Raw genomic sequence first — 22968 nt, forward strand, 5'->3', positions numbered from 1 at the left:
GCCATGCAGCCAGCACTATCCGACGCCAAGAGTAAATTAATCTACGGTGCCCTAATTGCAGCGCACTTGTGGATGATAATGCTTTACTGCGCAGTAAATTAGTCTACTCTGCAGTAAAGCACGTGTAGACACGTCCACTGAGGCCTCAAGTTGCTCTTCCCCTCCTCTTCTCTCGTCTTCAGACTAAACCCTCATGACAAGTAATGTGAAGAACAGTCCTGCTTTCTTAGTGAGGATGTACCTGGAAGGCAGGTGCATAAAGGAGGCTAGTAAATACTTATACAGAGATTCAGGAGTGCCTGCAACTAGTGGCTGCAAAGATTTTTTTCTTCTAATTTAGAATAGTTGGGCGGGGAAAAGCCCAATGTATTGTATTCTGGACTTGTAAGCCAGCAAACCTTTAAACCAGCATGAAAAGAAAATAACACACAAATAGCAGTAAGCAAGGCAAAGACACTACCATATTCAAACAAAATGGTTTTATTGAAAGTGTAATGGAAATTTCTTCATATCGCTTTGATGAAATGAGAGACAGCAGCTGTAGACAAATATGCTTTTGGTAACAAATGAAAATGGATAAAGTAAAAATAAAGCTTTTTTTTTTTTTTCTTTCTTCTTATTTGTACCTTTAAGCAACAATCACAATATATACACAAAGGAAGCTAAAATAAAGCTATGTTGAAACCAAAGCGTTTCAATCAATACATTAGATAATTACAGATTGTGTCAATAAATACCCAGTTTTTAAACTGTTTAACAGGCAACTTTTTACACAGATACCGAGAGGAAAAAAATAGATATATTTACAGTTCAGTGCCCTAAAAAAAAAAAGGAAGAACAAATCTTTTTTTTTTTTGGCACTGACGCAAAAAAGGAATAAATTATAGGAAAAAAAAATTCATGAAGGCAGGAGTTTTTATCCCCATCACTCATTTTTAAAATTATATATATATATATTTATATATGCAGAGAAACCTAGGAATGTTCTAAAACATAATCTTACATTAGTGCCAATAAATACAGAACGGTACCAGACACTTTTTGTCAGTATGGTTGATGCAGTCTGAAGGACAGAAACTACCACCAATTAGATAATTGAATGGGATCTTTCAGTACAAAAAAAATACTTGGAATCCTCCATCTGCCAGTAGTATGTATGTCTACAGCGGCCCTCCTGCACTGCCAGCCAAGTGCCATCCAGCAACGCTTGCTAGGTGAAACTTGTGACCAAATGTACCATGGCTCGGTGCAGCACAGTGCGGGGTCCTCGGTAAGGGGTCCAGTGTGGAAGGAATGCCGCGGCTCAGGCAGGGTAACCGGGACTCCGGCTGGGAAGACGCAGGGTCCCAGGGAGACGACCAGAGCCTGCTGAAGTTAAAAATCAGACAGCACCAATGACTCCTCAGCAATGCAGCCTGCAGCCAGAGTGAAACCCAGCTGTTAGTCGCAGCTGCAGAGGGTCAGCTTAGTTTGCTCAAAATAACTTACGTCCATTTTAAGGTCGATTGGCTCAATCCAAGAGATCTACGTTAAGAAAAAAAACAAAACAGAACCAAAAACCGTAACAGCTTTGCAATATTTAGACACGAGAATTTCCTAACTGCTGGTTGGCTGTGGGCAACTTCCCCGTGCCAATTTGTATATACAAGCAATCACTTGATAACTAGCAGGTACAAACTGGGTGATTTCTGTTGTCTGGGCTACTCATAGTTCAGTCAATGGAAGTGTGTCGTCTAAGCTTTTCACAAGGATGGGTTTTGTTTTAATGTAAAAAAGAAAGAAAATCAAACTGACTGACCTCAATCTTTTCTTGCCTGGATCACTGCATATGCTATTTAGCAACGCAGATGACATTCACTTGAATTCAGTGCAGTCTGTGGGGTATGTCACACGCACAGCTCTTGTTCAAACGGGCGGATCAGGGCATTTTTCAAAGTCTATGCCAGGATCCATACAGAAAAGTGTATCCCTACGTGCCACCTGGCTATTGCTCAATTACAGGTATTGATTGCATCACAGAAAAGAATTTCACTGTTTCCACTTTTTTTTTTAAAGCTGGTAGGTTTACACCATGATATACAAACTAGACCAACACACATTAGTACTGCTGGCATAGGCACTTAGTGTACTAATAAAATACAGATTACATCCAATCGTATGCAGTGGCCAAATAGTGTCATGTTTGCAGATTGGTTTAAACACACATGCCTCAGAAGGCCTCTAATACCCTTTAAAATGCTACTCTTTCTCTTTTAAAAAAAGTCTTCCAAATTATTTCAGCTTTAAGTCATTTTTTAGGTTTTCCTAAAACTATATAAAAGCAATAAATAATCCAATACCTTCATTGTCATTTTAATTTATTCATCAATTCATCTATAAAACAAGTATAAATAGTCTGGCCTACTATGCTTTATCACTGTTATACCCTTTACGCTTCAGAGTAGTAAGGAACACTTGAATCGGGAGCACGAGCAGTGTTGCTACAGCTTTGCTTTGCTCTCCGTTCTACAGGCTGGAGAGGTTCTCGTTACACCTTCTGCTGCTAATGGTTCCTCTGCATATTCAGGCACCATAATAGATCTCCTAAAAGATCTCATGGCCAAATCCTTAGGAACTTAAATAAATTATAAAATAATTTATGAAAAAGGTTTTTTTTTTGTTTTTTGTTTTAAATATAGTTCATATTATTTCTTGAATAGTTGATGGGTTTGTTTTCCATAGCAGAATTATGGACATCACACCCCTCTGTATAGTTCTCTCCCTTAAAGGATTTTTAGCTACCAAAGAGGATGCAGTTATGAAGACACCCTCGCCAGCTTGAGGCTCTTTTAAGAAATGTTAGACAAGGACTGGAAAGGGATTTGACAACCCCTAAAGTTAACGTCTTTCAGTCTTTCCAAAACAGTGTTGTCGTCTTTAGGATGCATGCCGCTAAAGACTTTATTGCACTTCCAGGTCATTGATAAACCACAGTGCTATTCATGTACTAAAAGGTAAAAAATAAATAAATACAGATATATTATGCAAAAAACATGATTGTACACATAATACATCTGAGGTATTACCAATTTAAATAAGGTTTCATGCTAGTTCAAGCTTCGGTGGCTATTTCATTCTGGAATTTGCAATAAATAGATGAAATATGATTATGTTTCTAGTGTATGGATTTTCTTCTGTAAACCTTGTCTGATTTAAACATAAGAGCACGTTGGGCTCACCCTTATGCAAATCCTTTTTCACAATAGAGATTCAAAAGTTGTTTCAAAAAGTTTCTGCGACACTGAAAAGTTTCTAGAAGGGGCCGTGTTATGACTAACAATGTTAACAAGGAGTATGTCTCAATCTTTTTTTTTTTTTGGTTTTGGGGGTTTTTTTGTACAAAGCACAGGTAAATCGATACTCAGAGAAAGTCTTCTAATGTGTTTTCCCAAACCATGAAAGTTTTTAAATTTTGCACAAACAGCAAGAGAACTGATTGTAGCTGCAGTATTTCAAAATGTCCATGTTCTAGAGACTAAAAAAAAACAACACCAATTTGTCGGCTGAGAAAGTCTTTTGCAGTATGTTCCTCCTTCAGTGAAAGTTTGCCATCACGCAGTTCTTCATTACAGTTTTAATATTCAGCTGGCCAAAGTTGGCCGTTTTTAAACTTTCACTGTTTCCATTAGAGATGACTTAATGGCATCTTCTAAAAGCTGATTGTCTGTGAAAGGGGCCGGGGTTTCTGGGACAGATTCAGACAAGCCAATGAGAGACTCCAGGAAGCAAGAGCTCTGGTCTCCAGCCTGGGGGAAGCCAGGAAAATTAGGCAGCTGGAATTGCAAGGCTGAAAAGTTATCCAGGTTCTCGTATTCCTTTAAGGAGTTGTAAAGAGGTCCCAAATTATAGTCTGAGAATGACTGAAAGAAATCCAAGGAGTCAGAGGAAAGGCTGAGATCTGTGTAGCTCTTTGAACACTGCTCTGCTGGGGATGACATGCAGCAAGAAAGCCCGTCACAGTGCGAATCGGCAGTGTCCTCCAGAAAACAACTAGCGTCCTGATTGGCATTTTCATCCAGGCATTCGGAGATGTTTGACAAATGGCTAGAGTAGTTTCCAGTGCTGAGTTTTTCAGCATTTGCGTCACACTGGTCTTCAATGTTAGCGCTAAAGAAATCAGTGGGATGGAAACAGCTCAGATTATCTTGGCAATTGTTACTGTTTTCCTCTACGTCGGAATCGTTGAAGTGGAGTATCCTCGCCAAGCCGTCGTCGTCGACGTCAGACTGTGACTTATCAGATGGGACGCTCTCGTACTGCTCTTCCGAATCCTCGCTCTGGTTGGAGGAGACGGAGGAGTCCGTCATGTCGCTGCTGCAGCTGTTCTCCCCAGCGGTCTCCAGGTCCATGTTGAACTGAAATGCTGGTGTCAGTGGGATGGCTCGCTCCTCGAACACCGGTTTCCCCACCGAACACCCCAACTGATGGAGCCTGTCCCGGAACGTCGCCTCGGGCTCGACGGTCTTTTCACTACTCTGCTGTTTCTTTTCCAGTTCCAGTTTCATGATGGTGTGGATGAAGTGCGTTTGCACCCGTGCCTGATTGAACTCTATTCTCCCTTGCGTGTTTCCGCAGCCGTCCTTTGTGCAGCCGCAAGGGAACGACGTGTGATCCATCTGACGGGGAAAGGAGATGCCACGTGTTAGGAGATTTACTGGTGCTTTCAGCAGAAGCATTACTATACACAATGCTCCAAAATGCCAACTTTTGCAAAAGTCACCACAAGGAGTGAAAACAACCCTAACACTAATAACACCTGAGAAGCTGTATTGAAATTGCTTTTTGCCAATGACGTTGAAAAATCAGCTTCACAGCAAAACATGAGTTTCAAAAGTTACACAGTGACTTATCTTTTATGCCTGTAACCAGAGCCATCCCAAGTCCCTACCCTGAGCTAGAAGAGTGACTGCTCTACTTGGCACCCGCTGTAGACTCGTACTCTCCTAGTTCTGGCCGGGGCAGAGGAATGTGTGACGCACACTGGACACAACAAACACACTTCCATCCCCACGGCCATGGCAGCGAGTGAATGAACATACCCCTGTCCAACTAAGTGCAGCCCCCCCGGCCATATTTAAAACCAGAATGCACCTAAAAAAAGGAAAAAACAAACATGGATGCCTACAACAGATGCATCTCAGACTGAGATACAGGGCAACAAAATCTGAGTTGTCTACATCTAACCCAGCCTCACCCTATCAGCAAGGCCAGTAAGGGAGGTGGATTTTGAGGGCTGTGTCAAGTGACCCACTACCACGTGCAGCAGCACTGAAGAGCCTAGCTTGACCTCACTCGAGTTGTCACAAACTAAGTGGGAGGGACTTCAGGGGACACGAGACCTGGCATGAAACCTAAAAGCAGTGCGTTAATGTGCAGGCATGGGCCTACAGCGTAGCCTTCCAGTCTACCTTCTCCTGGTTTCGTGAGCAAGAAGCTCATTAAACAAACAGCGGCCTTGTTTGAAACTGTTCAGAGTGCAAAATCCTAGTGCATTTCCCTGAAGGTGAAAAGGTTGCAGGAACATGCAAAAGACGGAGGCACTGGGAAGTGCTAAGTAGTGCAGCACCCATAGCCCGTTCCAAGGGGGCTGTCAAAAACCCACGCCGGTATCATCTTTAAGGTAGGTTGCAACTTGGCACTTCAGATAGTGTCCTTTAATGGAAACCGCTTTTTGAATGCAAGTTAGAACTAACATGTTTTACAACCTAGCAATGGCAGCACGAGAATCTGTTCAAATGTGCTGACTCCAAACTAGCTAGCCTTCCACTCTCCAATCACGTATGTTGAAAGCTGAGAGGCCCCTGCTTTTCCTTCTGCTTAGGGCTAGGTTTGTGACCCTCGCTTGTGCGTAGTTCCAACCCATGTAAAGGACCTTCCAATATTATGTTTCGCCCTCGTTTCATTCCCAGCCTCACCCACTTACACCCCGTGCTGCTGAAACACACCACGCGCAGCCAAGCGAACTGCACGTACCTGACATTTAATGCCTGCTAAGCTACAGCTGCAGGTCTCTGGATCGCAGAACTCCTGGCAGTCACAGCCACAGTCCTCACGTGACAGGCGGATGTTATGCAGCTCCCGTTTCTCCTCTTTGTCAATCTTCTTAACCCCCATGGCTTTGAGCAGAACACGCCTCTTTTTGGCAGGGTAGGGCTGGAGGAAAAAGCCATCCTCCAGGTCCACGTTGCTCAGGTCGATGTCGTCGTCAGAGATGTCCTCAATGGTGAGCTGGTTGGCCTCCTCAGATTCTTTCGTGCCGTTCATGGTTAGCTGCGCGCAAGAAGGGAGGAAAGCAGGCTCAGGCGCTGCACACAGTAGACACTAATGCCGAGCTGGTCAGGAGGCAGCCCTCTAACCATGCACACACAGGGAAAAAACACCCCCCCTCTCCATGACTGCATCTCAGCATTTCTTAAAAGGGCCACAAAGAGGAATGACAGAAGTACGCTCACTCAGCGAGCCCTACCCCGCGGAGCAGGGGCAGATTACAGGACAGGAGGGAGCCGGCTCTTACCCTGCCCCTGGAACACAGCAGCTTTTGAGATGCTGCAGCAGACAGCTGCTAAATGCTTCTGAATAGAGGAAGGGGGAACGCTGACCAGACACCTCACTGTTACCCATAAGAGCCCCATGAAGGCCATAGAGCAGAGTTATTAAATGGATGAAATTCAGTGTCTGTTCTCTATTGTTCAAGGCTGGAGAGCTGACTAGAGCTGGACTAGAACTTGTGCTTCGAGGGAAAGTCACTTTATGTTACAACTAATAGTAAGGCTTCCAAGATGCCCCTAAGTAGAAGAGCTGCCGTGAACTACTAAGTTCACAAGCTAGCAGCGGTACTCACTTTCCATTTCAGTGCCTCCAATTTCTCCTCTTTTAATCGCTCTTCGATCTTCTCCCGCCGGACGGTCTCCTGTTCCTTTGAGAATTCGGCCAGGGTGAACTGCCTGGACGAGCTGTGTTTGCTCACCATCCCCAGGGTACAGCCACCACGGCTAGGCACACTGGTGAACCCCTGGCAGCGTGGAAAGTAGAACACAGTGACCCGGTCGAAATCCACATTGCTCTTCTTTAACCGCTTGGTTTTCTTCAGGATGGATGTTGCTAAAACAGAAGCGACAAGGCACATGAAATCGAAATTCCTGTCTTATGAACAGATGTGCATAAATGTTATCAGGTGCAAAACAGCGCAGGAGTTTCAGTTACTCTATACAAATCAGCAGCATGGTGTTCGGTCAGCCTATCTGTAGATTGCTTCTTGCATGTTAAGAAGTCATTTATTTCAAAGACCGAACAAGAAATCCTAGCCAGAACCATCCCTCAGGTTCAGCCTAAGAGGCAACTACTCTTTCTCCTTCCCATACCAATTTCCTTAAACATCCTCTCAAACACAGCAGAGCATAACACACAACATGTTCCACACACGTGTGTTATTTTATACATCCTCAGGACCCACGTGCATGTTGCCAGGGCCACAACGTTGAGGAAACTCTGCACTTACACCTCGGATGCTGTTATGCAGATGCCCAAATGGCTTGTTGTTGAAGCTTATGAGGCAGAGCATAAAATAACAGAACTGCTGTTTTTTATGGTACTTCCTTTTACCATCCACTGGGAGGAACTATGAATCTACAGTTTATTCTCAGGAGACTAATTTGAGAGCAGCTGCAAAGATGGTAATCTTTAGGCAGGTGATCCCAATATAAACATGACAATACATGACTCCGGTTTATCTTAAACTGCTGAAACATGCTTTATATATTTAGAAAGTTTAAAAAGTAATCTCTCCTGAGATACCTAGTTCTACATTTGCTAGTGTGAACAGAACAGCTGGGGATTTGCTAATCTGCAAGAGCAATTCCAGAAATCGAGTGCATTAGCCAGAATGCTCATGGCAGATGAAGGTTTTGTCAGCACAAAAGGGGCTAATTTTACAGCCCAAACTACTGACAAATGTACAAGCAAGACCCGGGATGTATTCAGCAGCCCTGTTGGTTTGAGACCACAAGAAATGCAAAACTCTAGTACTCTTGGTTCAGAGATGAGACCTTTTATTAGACCAAGTAAGAAATCACAAAAATATCTCTCTCTTTCAAGTACGACCAGGCATTGTGGATGGAAAGTCTCTAGTTATAGTGGAACATCTGTTTCCAAAGGCAGTAAACCAACTACGTGCACAACCAAAGCAGTGTTACCTGCTAGCACAGAGGCACTCAGGCTGGTCAAACCACTGCCTACACTGGTTTAGCTTAAGTCTGTTGGTTACTGAACAGCTGGATGCAAAGAGCTGTACACAAACGCTGTGAGAGTCCATTCCTGGAAACACCTACCGTCTCAACAGACAGGACTGCTGATGGATTTTATATAATGGGATCATAAGTTAGGTACAGGAAGGTCAAATGACATCCCCTTCCCCTCCACTGCAGCTACAAAGAGAGTCAATGGCAAAGCCAAGAATTAAACCTAGCTCTCTGGACCCCAAAGCCAGTGTATGAACTACAAGGCAAACCACAGCAGGGCAAACTACGGAGCCAAATTGTAATGACCAGCCAGGACCCCAAAGGATACCGGATAACTTGGGAGGGAGGAGGGGGGTTCTGGTGTTCCTGCAGCTTAGGGAAACAAGGCAGGACAGTCAGACTTTTAGCAAGACACATTTCTCAAAATATAACAGCCAGTTCATTTTTAATCTAAAGAACTGTTTGAGCAACCATGATAGCAGTTTCTGCAAAATATTCCAGAGGAGCCTTAGAGACTGTGTACGAGTTACTGGAGCCATGCAAATGGTATCTTTTCACTGTGCGCAGGATTTGTCATGCTTAGGGCTCACCGCTTAAAAATATGAATTAAAACAAAAATCTGGTACCCAGTGGGTTCCACTTTGGCATTTGCTTCTTGCCCCCCAGATTGTTTACTCATCTCTGACACTTCTCAACTGAGCCATACACTACGAAAAAAATCACTGTTATTTCACAAAACCTAGAAGACAAAAAAAGAATGGGACTCTTTATTATCACAAGGCTGCTAAAGCCTTTTCAGACCAACGCGTGTTTGTTTGTGTGGGTCTGCTAAGTGGACCTTAACCACAAGGCAGTCTCAGGCCTTGAGTACAATTTACTTGGTAAAGCCATGTCCCCCTGTTGAAGATGCCTCTTGCTGCAGCTTTTCAGACGGCAGGTAAAAGACCCGACACAAGAAGGTCCCTCCGTGTTTCCCACGTGCGACTAGGAGCTGCTGCGAAAACAAAACAGCATCTGTCCGGACGAGCAGCAGTGCCAGCGTCAAAGGTGTCACGTTATTTGGCAGACTACCCTGTTTGCTTAGGAAACAAGTTCTGAAGTGGTTTGCGCTAACTGAGTTACCAGTTAATCTTTTTTAAGTGTTTCATTTTTTTTTTTTATTTTGGGCACCTAATACTAGTCTTCAAGCCCCTCATTATCCACTTAGACACTTCAGGGGCAATCACAGCACCAGGTTTTTACCTTTGGGAAGCAGGGCTCGCAATGGAAAAAAAAACCCGAGCAGCTGAAGAAAGGAATCTTTAAAATACAAGCTAATTAAACTGGGGGAAAAAATGATAGGATGATATTCATTTGTCATCATGGCCAGTCCAGCTTACACTGAATCAAAGTATTTGGCAGACTTTTTGGAGGAAAAGTAGAATCTGTCTGCACGTGCAGCTGTGAGGTTGCAACAGCTGGCTCGATCCCTGCAAACTCTGCTCCGCCGGGCAGGTCCGGCGACAAGCATCGCTGCGAGATACTTACGGGTGAAGTTGGTGGTTAAGGCAGTGCTGGGCCTGGCTTCTCCTCGGGAGTTTTCCTCATCCGACTCCCAGCCAGAGGAAGCGGAAGACGACGAGAACGGGGAGCAGGAGGAGGAGGAGGAGCAGTAGGTGGCGTCATCCTCCAGTTCATCGTACTTCCTTTTCAATACTCCGCTCATGGTTACTCTGGACGTTTCATATAACTGCAAAAAGGAAGGGAGAAGGGGAAAATGAAACAAGGGCAACAACAGACGCTGGCTGGTTGCTTTGTTTTTGGCTTCTTTTTTCTCTTTAACCAGAGGTGCGATTCACCCAGGCAGGGAGCTCCCGAGGCCTCGTGCACCTCGCTTTGACAGCTCAGCTGAAATTCAACAAGGTTGTAACCACCGCTACCTACAGGAGATCAGAGGCAGGCACGCTCAGGTCACCTCCACGTATTCACAGTGTGCTACTTGTGCAAAAGTGAGGTTATCGCCGCACGGCTCCGACAGGACACGGTTCAGTTGCTGCATCCACTAATCCCCCACCCCATGACAGCTTTCCCCAGGTCACAGCTGTAAGAGGCACAGGTTCTCTCTTGTCTGTGAAACCATCCAAGTCTCTCCCACCGGGTAGCTCTCGCATCTTGGCCTAATTTACCCTACTTACAAGCGTGGCAGGCGGCTCTTCTAAGCGTCAACTAAGATGTCGCTTGCATCCTCCCCGCAAAGGAAAGGCTTCACTTAAAAGCAGCGCCCTAAGTACACGCAGACACAAGGACAAGAGATCTTCCCTGCACGCAGTCAATCCACCAAAATATGTCACTGGACGACAAGTATTTTGTTCTGTGTAGTGAAGCCTGTATGTCCGCTCCCTGCCCCGGACCACTTTCTGTGCAGCTTCAGCTCCAACACTGTGCTAATTACAAAAATCAGCCAGTTTGCAGAAAACAATCTGTCGGCGTGATTTACTTGTCACAGTCTCCTGGGGAAACAGTCGCAGGCTTATTAAACGAAGCACTGAAATACAAATATAGTAAATGCAAGAAACATCCTTTGCCGTCAGTTTTGCTCGCATTCAACCCACTGTCCAATAAACCATTTTTGTTTATTCGGGGCCATATCTCCGACACAGCACCCATTAAAATCAGCAGCTCATTAAAAGCAGGGCGGTTGTCTGGTGCTCTACATTTTGTTCGTTCTCTCCCAAAGCTCTTCCCACCAAAAGACTCCAAACTTAATTCCTTCATGTTTTTGCAACAACAGTTTCCCGCAGCGAAGAGACGACACACGGTTGCATGATATGCCAACTGAATCATGTCACCTACGCTCTTTCCGAGACCCCCCAGAGACCAGGCCACAGTTGGCAAGGCCTCTGCTTAGACCAAGGACATCTTCTCCTTTTAAACGCAAGCTGCAATGTGCTAGACGCCTCTCTTTTTATAGAAATTACTCCGGATGTATTTAGGTTTGAAGTGGGTGAGCGTGTAACCAGACATCACGACAAGATTATTCCTGGAAGAATGATTCGTTTTGATTGATTCAAACCTGCGTGCGAGTGAGCGAGCGTGCAAAAATCGCGGGAGGTTGTAAATCATGACAGCCAGGAGCTCTGCAGCTATAAGGCAGAAACTCCCTTGGACCAAAACTAGGTGCAGCTCATACGAGTCACCCGCTGTTTTGCTGAGGGAGGGAAGATGCCAACTCCAGTCGCTGGGCATGGCCCAAGAACTGCTGCTTTTTAGTAAGCGACTTCAGCAGTCTGTGAAACGAAGGCTGTTCTGAGAACTGCTGTCACTGCAGCCTAAGGAGCTGGATCCAGCCAAGCACAGCTGAACAGGCAGCAAAGAAGGGGAGGAAAGCAGAAGGACGCTTGCTCCTTTCTCTTTTCTAGATGCACTACACCGAATCAACATTTTAGGAAGGGTTGAATCACAGCTGAGGACTCAACTGAAAACATCTGGTGAAGGCAGCCAAGCGCTTACCCTGCTGCTGGTCAGAGCTGCACAGAGTTTCCCGAAGGTGGGAAAGCGGGAATCTCACAAGTCTGCTCCGTTTATATTCTTAATTTACAAGCCAGCTACAACAGCATCCTTGAAAGCTACACGAAACCAGAACTCAAGGACGTGTCAGGTATATATTTGAAACAAACCTGAGATCCTTCGACAAAGCTTTAGCAAGACCAGTGTTACACACTACAGAAGGCCAGGACCTCCTCCTCCGAGCACATCCAGGTTAGGCTTTTGCAGAAAACTAACGTATTCTTTGTGCCAATATCTGCATTATGATCTCTCCCCTTTGCATGTCTGTGTATGTTAATTCTGCCATAAGAATGTAAAACCTTGTGCCAAGCATGCAAAAATACAGAGATTTCAAAACCTCTTAATGATGGGATTTTAAATATCTCAATAGTGCTGCCTAATAATACTTAGCACTATATAAAGTATGCTTTATATCTTTATAGCTCTGTACAAACACTGATTAACTATGTTTACAGATTTTCTTTAGACAATAGCCTCTAAAAGGTTAAGGAAAAAAAAAAAGCTGGATGCAATGGCTCTTTGGTTATAAAGGGAGTTAATCATTTACTACAATGTGGCTGCGTTGAACCCCAGGCAGCCACAAAGGTACCAGGCCAGGCGCGTTTCGAATCTGAAGGGAAAGACTGCTCCTTTATTGGGCTTAATAAAGAACATTTTTGCTAACTATATTTTCATGTTAGTGAAAAGGGAACCGTTTCCCCAATCTCTCTTTATAGTGTTTCTCGATAGCACCAGCATGTCAAGACGACAAAAGAAATGCTGCAGGTGGTTTTGCCAGGGTTGTTTTTTTGGCCTTAATCCAAAACAGATGGGAAGAAGGTGGATTTTGATATCTTGCATCAGTAACACCACATGTCCAACCTGACACCTGGCTTAACCCCTTTTGCTACTTTCCGTTTAGCTCCCCAGCTCCATCAGACAAAAATGAAACAGTCTGAGCTTCCAAAAAAGCAACCTTGGCTGCCAACATAAATGTCCCTTCAGGTTTTGACTCCTGAGTGTACTCCAGGCTCCCTCTTCTTTTCCAAAATGACCAGGAGGTAGGCAGCCTAGAGACCCAATCTTCTCTGCAAAGGCTCTGAAGTCAGGTCTGTGCAGAGACTTGAGGTTTTTTCCAGCTCAGTTTAACTACTGTGTTCCAATTATAAAGTTGGAAAATGAGGAGTGGCTGAAATTTTACTTAGCTGTTCCTATTTGAGGGTTTTTTCCCCCTTGCAAAGCACAGTGGTTTGAAACCACCCCCAGCTGCATTGAAGGCTAATCTTCCTTTGCTCCCTAGTGCCTCCCTGCTGGTGGGCATCTCATTTGTAAAGCAGACTTGCCCCCGTGTGTACACGGCGTACAGGAACGCGCTACACCGCTGCCAGACTCAACCCCAACACACAGGCTTCAGGCTACGTGACTTAGCAAGGGAGCCCACACTTGAACAGGGGGATGAAAGTCACCCCCTCCCGGAGCCTATCGTGATGGACACCAAACAGCAGATACCATCATTCTTGTTGCAAAAGGATTGGCCAAAGCAGTAAAACCCAAGCCAAACAAGCCCACGCAATTTTGACTACCTGCCTTCAACTGATATAGGTATTATAGAAGTAGTCAAGGTCACCCTACAAAACTAAAGCTAAAGTGGGGGAAAAAATAATCCTTTCTTGTCAAGCTCTCTTACTGCCAGAGACATTTTTTTCCCCAGAACAATGTAAACCACTGCTTTATAAGAGTTATTACCTTCGAAATTTCTGCTCACAGGCCACCTACAGTGCAGTCAGCCACAACCATCTTCCATGGTCTAACCAACAGCCAAAGTCTGGCCAAGGCACTGCCTCTGCACCGCCAGCCCCTGCCCCTGCCCGGCTTCAAGAACCCCATCCGGCAGCCTGGGGACATGGATGGGCTACCCCTGTGCAGCTGAGAATTGCAACCACCACACTTCCATTTGCCGCCCAAGATGGACGTGATAGAAATACTGAAAGTCAAGGCTATGACAAAACACATGACCCCGTACAAAATAGCCCTTTTCCATTTGCTTAATTAGGCCTGCAATTCCAGGCTGATTCTCAAAATGGCAGGTCTAAATAACCCCCCTTGGATGGTGGTCTCGCTATCAAGCGCAGAAGTCCTCAAATAAAAGCTAACATCCTAGCGCAGACATGCCCACCAGCCTGGGTTTATTTATGGGGAACAGTAAATTACATCTCAGATAAACCGAGTCCAATGATCATTAAGGCAAATACAAGGCGTGATAAAGGGAGGTTGTAATTTAGGGTTACTTAACGCAAGTGCCCTTTACAAAAGTGATCATCTTGCACTAACTACTTTCCTACCAACGGAAGAAGGAAAATTATCTGCCACTTCTCTCCATGCAGATGTAATGAGCTAAAAATGTGGGGGAGGGGGAGATACTAAGGGGTGACAAAGTTATTTGAAATATTTATTGCATTGTCAATTCATAAGTAGAGTTCGTGCAAACACGATTCTCAATTAATGGGAAAAAGCTTTTAGTGAACTGCTCCCTCCACCCATTACACATTAATTCTAGCCCCCTCCCCCCTCAGCCTCCTCTTTTTATGATTTTGAGTTGGAACATTTCCCAGGTACCGTTTTCAAAACCTTTGCATGAACTGTACCAATACTGTCTACCCCCCTGAAAAGTGTTCAACTGAGAGGAGAGTCATCCTTTCCACAACACCCCCAAGCATCTGAGAGCAGGATTTGGGCTAATGGATTGCACAGCGCCTCGAAAATCTGACGTCTCGTAAAGCACTGGCTGCTCAGCCCATAAAACTAGAAAGCTGATTCATAACCAGCAAGGATATTTTAATTGCTGCAATTCCACAGTTCTCTTTTCTACACAGGACGCAGATAGGGATTTAAGATGAAGCCATAGAAACTGCAAACGGCAGCCTGGGGGGGAAAAAAAAAGCTCCTAAAATTGCAGTTGCAAAGTCTGCAAGTGCTGTATGCTATGGGAGGGGTTTTACCTTTTTTTAAAAAATATAACCTGAAATAAAATAATCCCATCTCCCTTTTAGCTGCCAAAAAGACATTCTGTTCTTGGCTACAACTTCTTACTCATCTATTTTACTGAAAACAGCTTTTTGAACAAGTACATAATGCAATGGATCAAACCCACAGGAATTCCTCTCTGGCATCACAACTCCCACTGTCCTGGGAATACTTTCTAACAAATATTTAGCCCAGATGTGCATTCCTCCCTCTCTCTCTTTTTAAAACATCAAACTTGGGCAGGAGGGAGGAGAGGGGGTTGATATCTAGTGGGGAGGGGGAAGCAAACTGCAGTCTGCTAAATCCTATTCCTGGCTCTCGGCAAGTTGCAGGGTAAAGCCCTAATAAAACATTAATTCCTTGCATTCCAGTGCAACTACCCTACTCTTGGGCGACATGTCAACAGTAAATATTTCGAGTCATTTCGATTTAAGAAGGTTTGGCATTTGTTTAGCCAGCCAAAGAGGAGAGCAACCAAACACAGTCTCAGGGCTGGTTTAGTCTATTTATACCAAACTTCACGTTGCCACATTAGGGCTGTATATGCAACTCACTGTTCCTTTTTGTTGCTGAAGAGGAAATTATTTACATGAGACTTTTGAGGCCGTTATACCCGGCTACACTGTGTATAAAGCAGGGGGCACTCGAGCAGCCACGGGCATAAAAACTCAGAAACTTCTGATGCTCAAGCCAGTAGTTGTAATTTCGGCAGCTGCTAATCTCCGCGGCCGTAAGCTGGACCCGCGCCCCCTCCTGCAGTGTTTATCCACCGACAGGGGTATTTGAAAATGCAGTTTTATGTTGGGAGGATGCCAGAGCCTGGATGAACGCAGAACTGGTGCAGAAGTAATGGGAAGTCAACTTTATTCTGCAAAGCAACTTTGTAAAATGTAATGGACTTGAAATATCTTCTCGTAGAAGGCTCTCTGTCAAAGTCTGCATGCTTTGCAAGCAAAAAAAAGAGGATCCCTCCCCAAAACATCAGCCTCAAACATGGGAATCAAGGTGGATTCCTTCTGCCCGTACAGATTTTCTGGCTGAAAAAGAGTTACCGATTCTGGTCGTGAGTCAGCTTAGGATCCGACTCACTTCCCCCGAGCGCTGGGAGCTGTGCAGGGCTGACAGGAGTAAATATTAGTTTAAAAACAACCGCACACATTTTAGTCAGGCATGACTGAAAACACTCCCGGAGCACGGCTGGAGAACGAAAGTGCAATTGTTGCCGTCTCTTTTCAGACTAGGTGGCACTCATCTACATGCCGCTGTTTACTGAAGGTCAGATGACCTTGGTATCTCGCATTAGCAGAAATGTAGTGTGGAGCACCGCTTTCCCCTGCGGCACCCTCCCGGGATGCTTCCCCGGCAGCCCTGCCATTATTTAATCCTCAGGACTCTGCCCCTGGTTCGCTGCACAGTCATTCAAGCTCTTTTAATAAGCTGAGTATTTACTCAAGTGGTTTCCATAATACCACTGTCACATCCTCCGCCCTTCCAGCAGATTTTGAGTTACGCTTTCTCAGAAAGCGCCCATGAGAAGCGCCAGCCTCGACACACGCCGGGAAGCGTGCAGCAAGGGGCAGGCTCCCCGGCACAGGAGCCAGGCTTTCCAGCTCAGCCTAGATCATTTTAACACAGCTGGGTTTAAGGTTTCATAACCTTCCTCTGGGTAAAAATAGCCTCTTGCCGAGCAGGCGATGGCAGAGGCTGAATTATTCAGTGCCGCCGAATAAAAGCCTGAGTCAGCCCGGAGCGTCAAAAGTTTCTCCTTCTGCCCCGGCATCTGGAGCAGCCCGAGCCCAGCCCAGCCCCCGCCGCCGCGGCCGCGCAGAGGCCACCACAAAGCGGCTCCGGCCGCAGGCGCGCAAGTCCCGGCGCTGGGGCGGGATGCACGAGCACGAAACCCGCGAGCGCGCGCGGCCCGGGCACCCCCCGCCCCGGCCCCGGCCCCGGCCCCGGCCCGGCCCCGGCCCGCCGCCGCGGGCAGGCCTGGGGGAGCTCCCGGCCCCGCACCTACCGGGACGGAGCGCGGCTCGGCTCGCACCGCGCGGGGCTGCGGCAGGTCTGCGCGCCCGCGCCTGGCTCCGCGGGCTCCGCGCTGCGCCCGCCCCGCCCCGCCCCGCCCCCGCCGCCGTCACGGGAAAACTCCGGGCTGACGCAGGCGGTGACGGCCCCGCCCCGCCGCCGCGCTCGGCCCCCGGGGCCCGCCGGCCTCCGCTTGCCCGCCCGCGAAATGGGAGCGCGGGGCCGCCGGCGGCCGAGAAGCCCCGGTGCGCGGCTCCGGCCTCCCGGGCGGCGGGGCTGCGCGCGGGGGCTTCTTCGCCGCCCCTCCCCCCGCTCCCCTCCCGGCTTCCCGGGAGATGCACACGCGCGCGTGGGGAGGCTGAGGACTGCCTCTGTGCGTGCGCGCGCGCGCGCGCGTGTGTCTATATATAGATACACACACACACATACACACGTATATATACACACGTGTATATACACATACATATACACACACATACACACGTATATACATATATATACACACACGTATATACACATACATATACACACGTATATACACATACATATATACACACATACACATGTATATACACATACATACACACACGTATATACATATACACATATATACACATACATATACACATACACACATACATATATACACACACACGTATACACACACACACACGCACACGCACACACACAGGGCCAGGCCTCAGACTCAGGACACAGAACCGCCTCAAGCCAAAACATTGCAACTCGGAACTGATTTTCCCACAGGAAACAGTGTTGTAAACGGGGGGTTGGTTTCCGAGCCAAGGCCGGATGGTACCCCGTTTTCACCAACCCCCCACCCCGAATTTTGCACCCAATCGGTTATAGATGAGTAACACAGCTACAGTAATGTGTTTATATTGTAAATAGGCATCCTGTTGATTTGGAAGGACTCCTCTGAGGCAACTTTGCTGCACTTTTTGAAGGGCTCCTGGTTGGACTTCTTGAAGGGGTTTTGTCGGGAGTCTTCTCAGGCTTCTCGGCTGTAGGTTTTCTGGAGTCTTGTCTGCTTTCTTAAGGAAAGTGTCCAAGGAAGTTTGGACAGATGGGAGATAGGCAACGCAGCGAACTTGTTCACTGGCGTGGCGTGGCATCGGATCAAGCGCTGTAAAGTCAAAACTGGCATCAGAAAGGTGAAACAGGGTGCCAATGTATAAACGTTGTAAGTGCAAAAGGTTGAAACTCAAAACGTTTGTGTGTGTGTGTATATGTATACGTGTATATATAGATGCATAGATTCATAGATGTTAGGGTCGGAAGGGACTTCAATAGATCATCAAGTCCGACCCCCTGCCTGGGCAGGAAAGAGCGCTGGGTTCAGACGACCCCAGCCAGATGCCCATCCAACCTCCTCTTGTAGACCCCCAGGGTAGGGGGGGGCGCCACCTCCCTTGGAAGCCCAGTCCAGACCTTGGCCACTCGAACTGTGAAGAAGTTCCTCACAACGTCTAGTCGAAATCTGCTCTCTGCTAGCTTATGGCCATTATTTCTTGTGACCCCCAGGGGCGCCTCGGTGAGTAGAGCCTCCCCAATTCCCTTCTGCGCCCCCATGATGAATTCATAGGGAGCCACAAGGTCGCCTCTCAGCCTTCTCTTGCGGAGGCTGAAGTGGTCCAGGTGCCCCAGTCTCTCCTCGTAGGGCTTGGCCTGCAAGCCCTTCACCATAAGAGTGGCCCCCTCTGGACCCTCTCCAGGTTATCCACGTCCCTCTTGAAGTGTGGTGCCCAGAACTGGACGCAGTCCTCCAGCTGCAGCCTGACCAGCGCCCGATAGAGGGGAAGTATCACCTCCTTGGACCTGTTTGTCATGCATCAGCAGATGCACGATAAAGTGTGTGTGTGTGTGTGTGTGTGTGTGTGTGTGTGTGTGTGTGTGTGTGTGTGTGTGTGTGTCAATTGCGTCCAAGGCCAAATTAGCCAAAACTGATTCCAAATCCAAGAGTCCAGAACCGTAAGTGGCCACTAAGCCAACCCAAGCAGGGTGTGCGCGGCTCAGGGCAAACCAGTTTGTGCAGGGCCCACCCCCACCCCAATCCCTGCATGCACAGATGCCGGTGGGGGAGGGCAGCGAGTGGCCAGATGCAAAGCTGGTGGCGGCGGTGCAGAGTTGCGACAGCCACTCCACCAGGCTCCGCCTGGGCCCCCAAAGCACAGGGCCTGGGGCTGTCACCCTGATTCCCCCCCCCCCCCCCGGGATGGTCTTGAGTGGCCCTACTACTGGCAAACATCCTCCACTCTCACCTGGGGCTTCAGATGTTTCCAAAATCTTTGGCAGTCATCCTACATGCAGGCCCAAGCCCGGAGGTTTGGGGTTCAGATGCCCGCAACTTTTGTTTGCTCTCAGCCGAATGGCCCTTGGAGCAAGCAAGGCAGGGGACTCGCGTTTCCATAAACTGGGCTGAAAGCCTCTGCATCTCAGCGGGTACCGAACCACGCCAGGAGGGCAGTTCTCCTGCAAGACAGTTCAGGAAAACTGCTTTCTTGGACACAGATACATGGTATTTCCCTGGCCAGGTTAAGAAGCCACTACGCTTGATGCTTCAAGGGAGAAATGCTTTATTTTGTAGATTCATAGACACCAGGGGCTGAAAGGGACCTCGCAAGATCATCGAGCCCAGCCCCCTGCCAGAGGCAGGGAGTCTGCAGGGATCAAGTGAAGTCTGCAAGGATCAAGTGATCCCCTCAAGATAAACATCCAGACGCCTTTTGAATGAGTCCAGAGTAGGTGCTTGCACTCCCTCCAGGGGAGTCTGTTCCAGACCCTGGACACCCGGACTGTGAAGAAGTTTTTCCTTATGTTCAATCTCAATCGGACTTCTCGGAGTTCGTGGCTGGTGGAGATGGGCAGCCACTTGGCTGAGGTGGCCGCGCCGCTGGAGTCGGTGGCTTCTTAAGTCGTGACATCAGCGTCCATTTTCTTGATGTCGGTGTGTCCGTGTAGCGTTTCCTCCGGCTGCCACTGTTGCCAAGCTGGGAGAAGAGCATTTGTTTTGGGAGTCGAGAGCATCATCTGGTGCAGAAAAGTTGGTGTTTGAGGATCACCTGCTCAGTGCTGACTGCGGCAAGGCTTTTAGAATTGGCTTTGATGAACCACCCAGGAAATGCAGCTGCTTCTGGGGTGGAAGGAGGAAGGTAACGACAAGGAGGGCTGGAAAAAGGGCCTGGATGACAGTGAAGGGCATGGGGCCGGTCAGAGGCTGCACGACCCAACTAAAGCCCCCTTTTCCTGCTGTTTGGAAAGACCCCATAAGTCACACAGCACTGGTACTCCCCATGTAAGGGAGTTTCAGTAATGCTGTTTTTCATTCTTTTTTGGGTTTTTTGCTTGAGGTGCCTTATCTGGAAGACTCCTAAAAGCAAAAGAAAGAAGCAGGGGTGGTTGCTCTGTTTCAAAGAGAACTGAGCCTGATGCCACTCACAAGCCTGATACCAGTCACATCTCTCAGGAGCGGGCAAACACCGACTGCTATGCCAGGCTATGCGCCATACGTTTTCACCACAGCGCAGCATTTAGGTTAGGAGGTGGGGGAGTTTGCCACTCAAACCTTCAGCCTCTTCTCGTGACTTCAGGGTTAATGAAAGCTGTCAGTGGACTTCGCTGGAAACCTTTTATGGAGGGAGCAAGTCAAACTGGCCCTCCAGCATTGCTCAGCCCTGCTGTTAAATACCCAATGCTTGCAAGCTTCAACAGGAGCAAGCAGGTTGAGAAGAGGTCAGGCTTTTCAGCAGGCAGTGCCACTAGGGGAAGGGTGCTGGGCAGTCCCAAGTAGGATGGGCCACCGAGGGTGGTGTAAATCTCTGTGAGGCCTGGATCCAATCCAGCAGACAAGTGCCTGCGGCAGCCAGACCCTCAATGATAACTTTGAACCAACTTTGTGGAGTTCGCCTGCATCCACGCTCAAAGCTCTTCTGGGCTGGCAGAGCCTTCCCGTCTGCCAGCAGAGTTAAACCACATCAGCTGCATGGAGTAACACTTTGGCTACTGCCTGGCAGCTGGCAGAAAGTGTGTGTAGACATCCTGGCACCGTCTAGCTTCTGTGGTCCCTTCAGTAGCTGGTGCCTTCCCAGGGTGTGCTTTGCACTTTGGCAGCCCAGCTCCCCAGTGAAGGTGTGTGAAGGCACTAGAAGGGCACTAGGTGAGCACTCATGCCGCACCAGAAGCAGGAAAGTATAGACCAGGGGTGGACAATTATTTGGGCTGGAGGGCCACTTAAGGAGTGTTAGGGAGCTGCAGAGGGTGCGGTGGGGATGGGAGGGGAGTGCTGACTCAGCCGTGGCCCCCTTCATGGCTGTTTACAGCACCCCATGCAGCAGGCAAGGGACCAGAGAGATGCCAGTTGATTCTATCCAAACCTGGTGCCCGTTCACCACGCACCCACTGCCGGGTATACCAGACAGAGTGGGCAGGTGAGGTCTCATGGAAATTGGTCTGGGACCCCCATGGGCAGGGCACGCTTGGCTGGGCAGATGGGTTAGTGGACAGGGAGCAGCGTTCAGGAGTGGGATGTGCAGGCAGGGCCAGGGCTAGGATCACACAGCAGTGACAGCATGAGGCCAGGCACAGAGCTGTGATCCGCCCCTTGCATGTCCCTGTGATGGGTGCCAGTTCCACGGGCAAGGGCTGGCCGTTGCCTGGGGAACTGGCACCCAACGCATGGACACGCATGGACATGCAGGGAGCTGTGCATGGGAATAGGGCGGGCTGCGCTCCATGCCAGGCAGCATGTCTGTGCCCAGGAGCAGCGGGGCCAACCGCATGTGCCATGGCCTGGGCTGCCCCTCTGGGCCAGGCAGGGCCAAGGGACCCATTGCAGCTGGACAGAATCACTTGGAGCGCTGCATCCAGTCTGCAGGCTGTATTTTGCCCACCCCGATACAGAAAAAAACACAGTTCAGGCTTCTTAGTCACGGTGGGTTTAGTACAGATAACAAGCAGGCAAGGTTCTTCGATGTAATATCTACCAGTTGGAAAAATTGTTCTTTGCAAGCTGTCGGGCACAAACACCGAATGGCTGGATCCCCAGAACTACAGATCCTGACTTCATTCAGCACTTTATAGATGAATAGATCTGAGCCTTTTTAGATTCAAGACACCCACACTGTAACTTTTGTGAATTGAGCAGCACCCCACGTAAAAAAATCCTAATGTTTTTATTACAGCAGGGACAAGCCTGAGCCTGCACTTATCTCCTCACACCTCCTTATCTCCTTGTACCTCCCAGTAACCCTTCAAAAGATCTCATAGCAACACAGAGGTGTCCCCTTTGGCTGAGAGGCGCTGGTATAGACTCTACCTGCACTGCCACAGGAGTCAGCCAGGAGGATGATTTATTTGTCTTCCTTTCTTGCAGGCACTGATCAGCTGTGAAACAGTCACTGCAGAAAGGCTGCCTGTATGTACAATGGGACATTCGCACCTCTTCTGAGAATGATTAGTTTTAAATCTCAAGCTTTTGGTTGACAGTGGCTCCAAGTTTTGAAGGGTCCTTTTTAACCAGGAAGACTAGAGATTTGGGTGAAGAGTGACTGGACTGCTTTGAAAATCACATCCTTGTTTCTTTTTCCCAATGAAAGTTTTCACCCTGGAATCAGGATCTGAGAAGAGAATCTGGTCACTGGTCTCGCCCAACCCAAGGCTGATCATCACTACAAGCATCTCGGCTGAGGCAGGGTTAAATGCACAGCAGGTCTTAGCTGGGACTCAGGCACCTGCACAAACCTTGCTCAGCTGCTACCTAAGAGCAGACTGGTTTAGGTATCTGAATGCCTTTATATCTGGACCAAAGTGCCTAAATTTCTGCTTTAGGGCCTGCCCAGAAATTCCTTGGTCTTGACAGTGCCAAGCTGCTCACACTTCATCACCATCAGGATTCACAGCCAACGTGTGAATCTGGCTGGATCTCTTATCACTTGGGCTGGTTTCCTCAAAGCAGGGACTGAAATCGGCCTCCCCTTTTACTAGATGCCAGGTCTAACTACCATACGAGAGCCAGATTCACATTTCAGGGGTGTAGGTTGTAGCCGTGTTGGTCTAAGGACATACATTTTAACTGACTGGCTTTTTTGCATAGGTACTGGCCTCT

At 47.8% G+C, this 22968-nt stretch overlaps 1 protein-coding gene across 2 annotated transcripts; it reads right to left on the minus strand.

The window, feature by feature from the left end:
• Positions 1 to 464: 464 nt before the first annotated feature.
• On the minus strand, positions 465 to 16956 carry CSRNP1 (cysteine and serine rich nuclear protein 1). 2 transcript variants are annotated; one of them, XM_090047780.1, is made up of 5 exons: positions 16840 to 16956; positions 9804 to 10005; positions 6881 to 7140; positions 6013 to 6309; positions 465 to 4655 (listed from the first exon to the last, which is right to left on the minus strand). In XM_090047780.1, the coding sequence occupies exons 2-5, from the start codon at positions 9979 to 9981 to the stop codon at positions 3645 to 3647; spliced, it is 1746 nt and encodes a 581-aa protein (XP_089903906.1). In that variant the 5' UTR covers positions 9982 to 10005; positions 16840 to 16956; the 3' UTR covers positions 465 to 3644. The 2 variants fall into 2 exon arrangements, with proteins under 2 accessions (XP_089903906.1, XP_089903907.1); XM_090047781.1 differs by lacking the exon at positions 16840 to 16956 and adding an exon at positions 10451 to 16599.
• Positions 16957 to 22968: the final 6012 nt, after the last annotated feature.

The sequence above is a fragment of the Crocodylus siamensis genome, chromosome 5 (assembly GCF_052110815.1).
Source record: "Crocodylus siamensis isolate JL-2025a chromosome 5, ASM5211081v1, whole genome shotgun sequence".
Lineage (NCBI taxonomy): Eukaryota > Metazoa > Chordata > Crocodylia > Crocodylidae > Crocodylus > Crocodylus siamensis.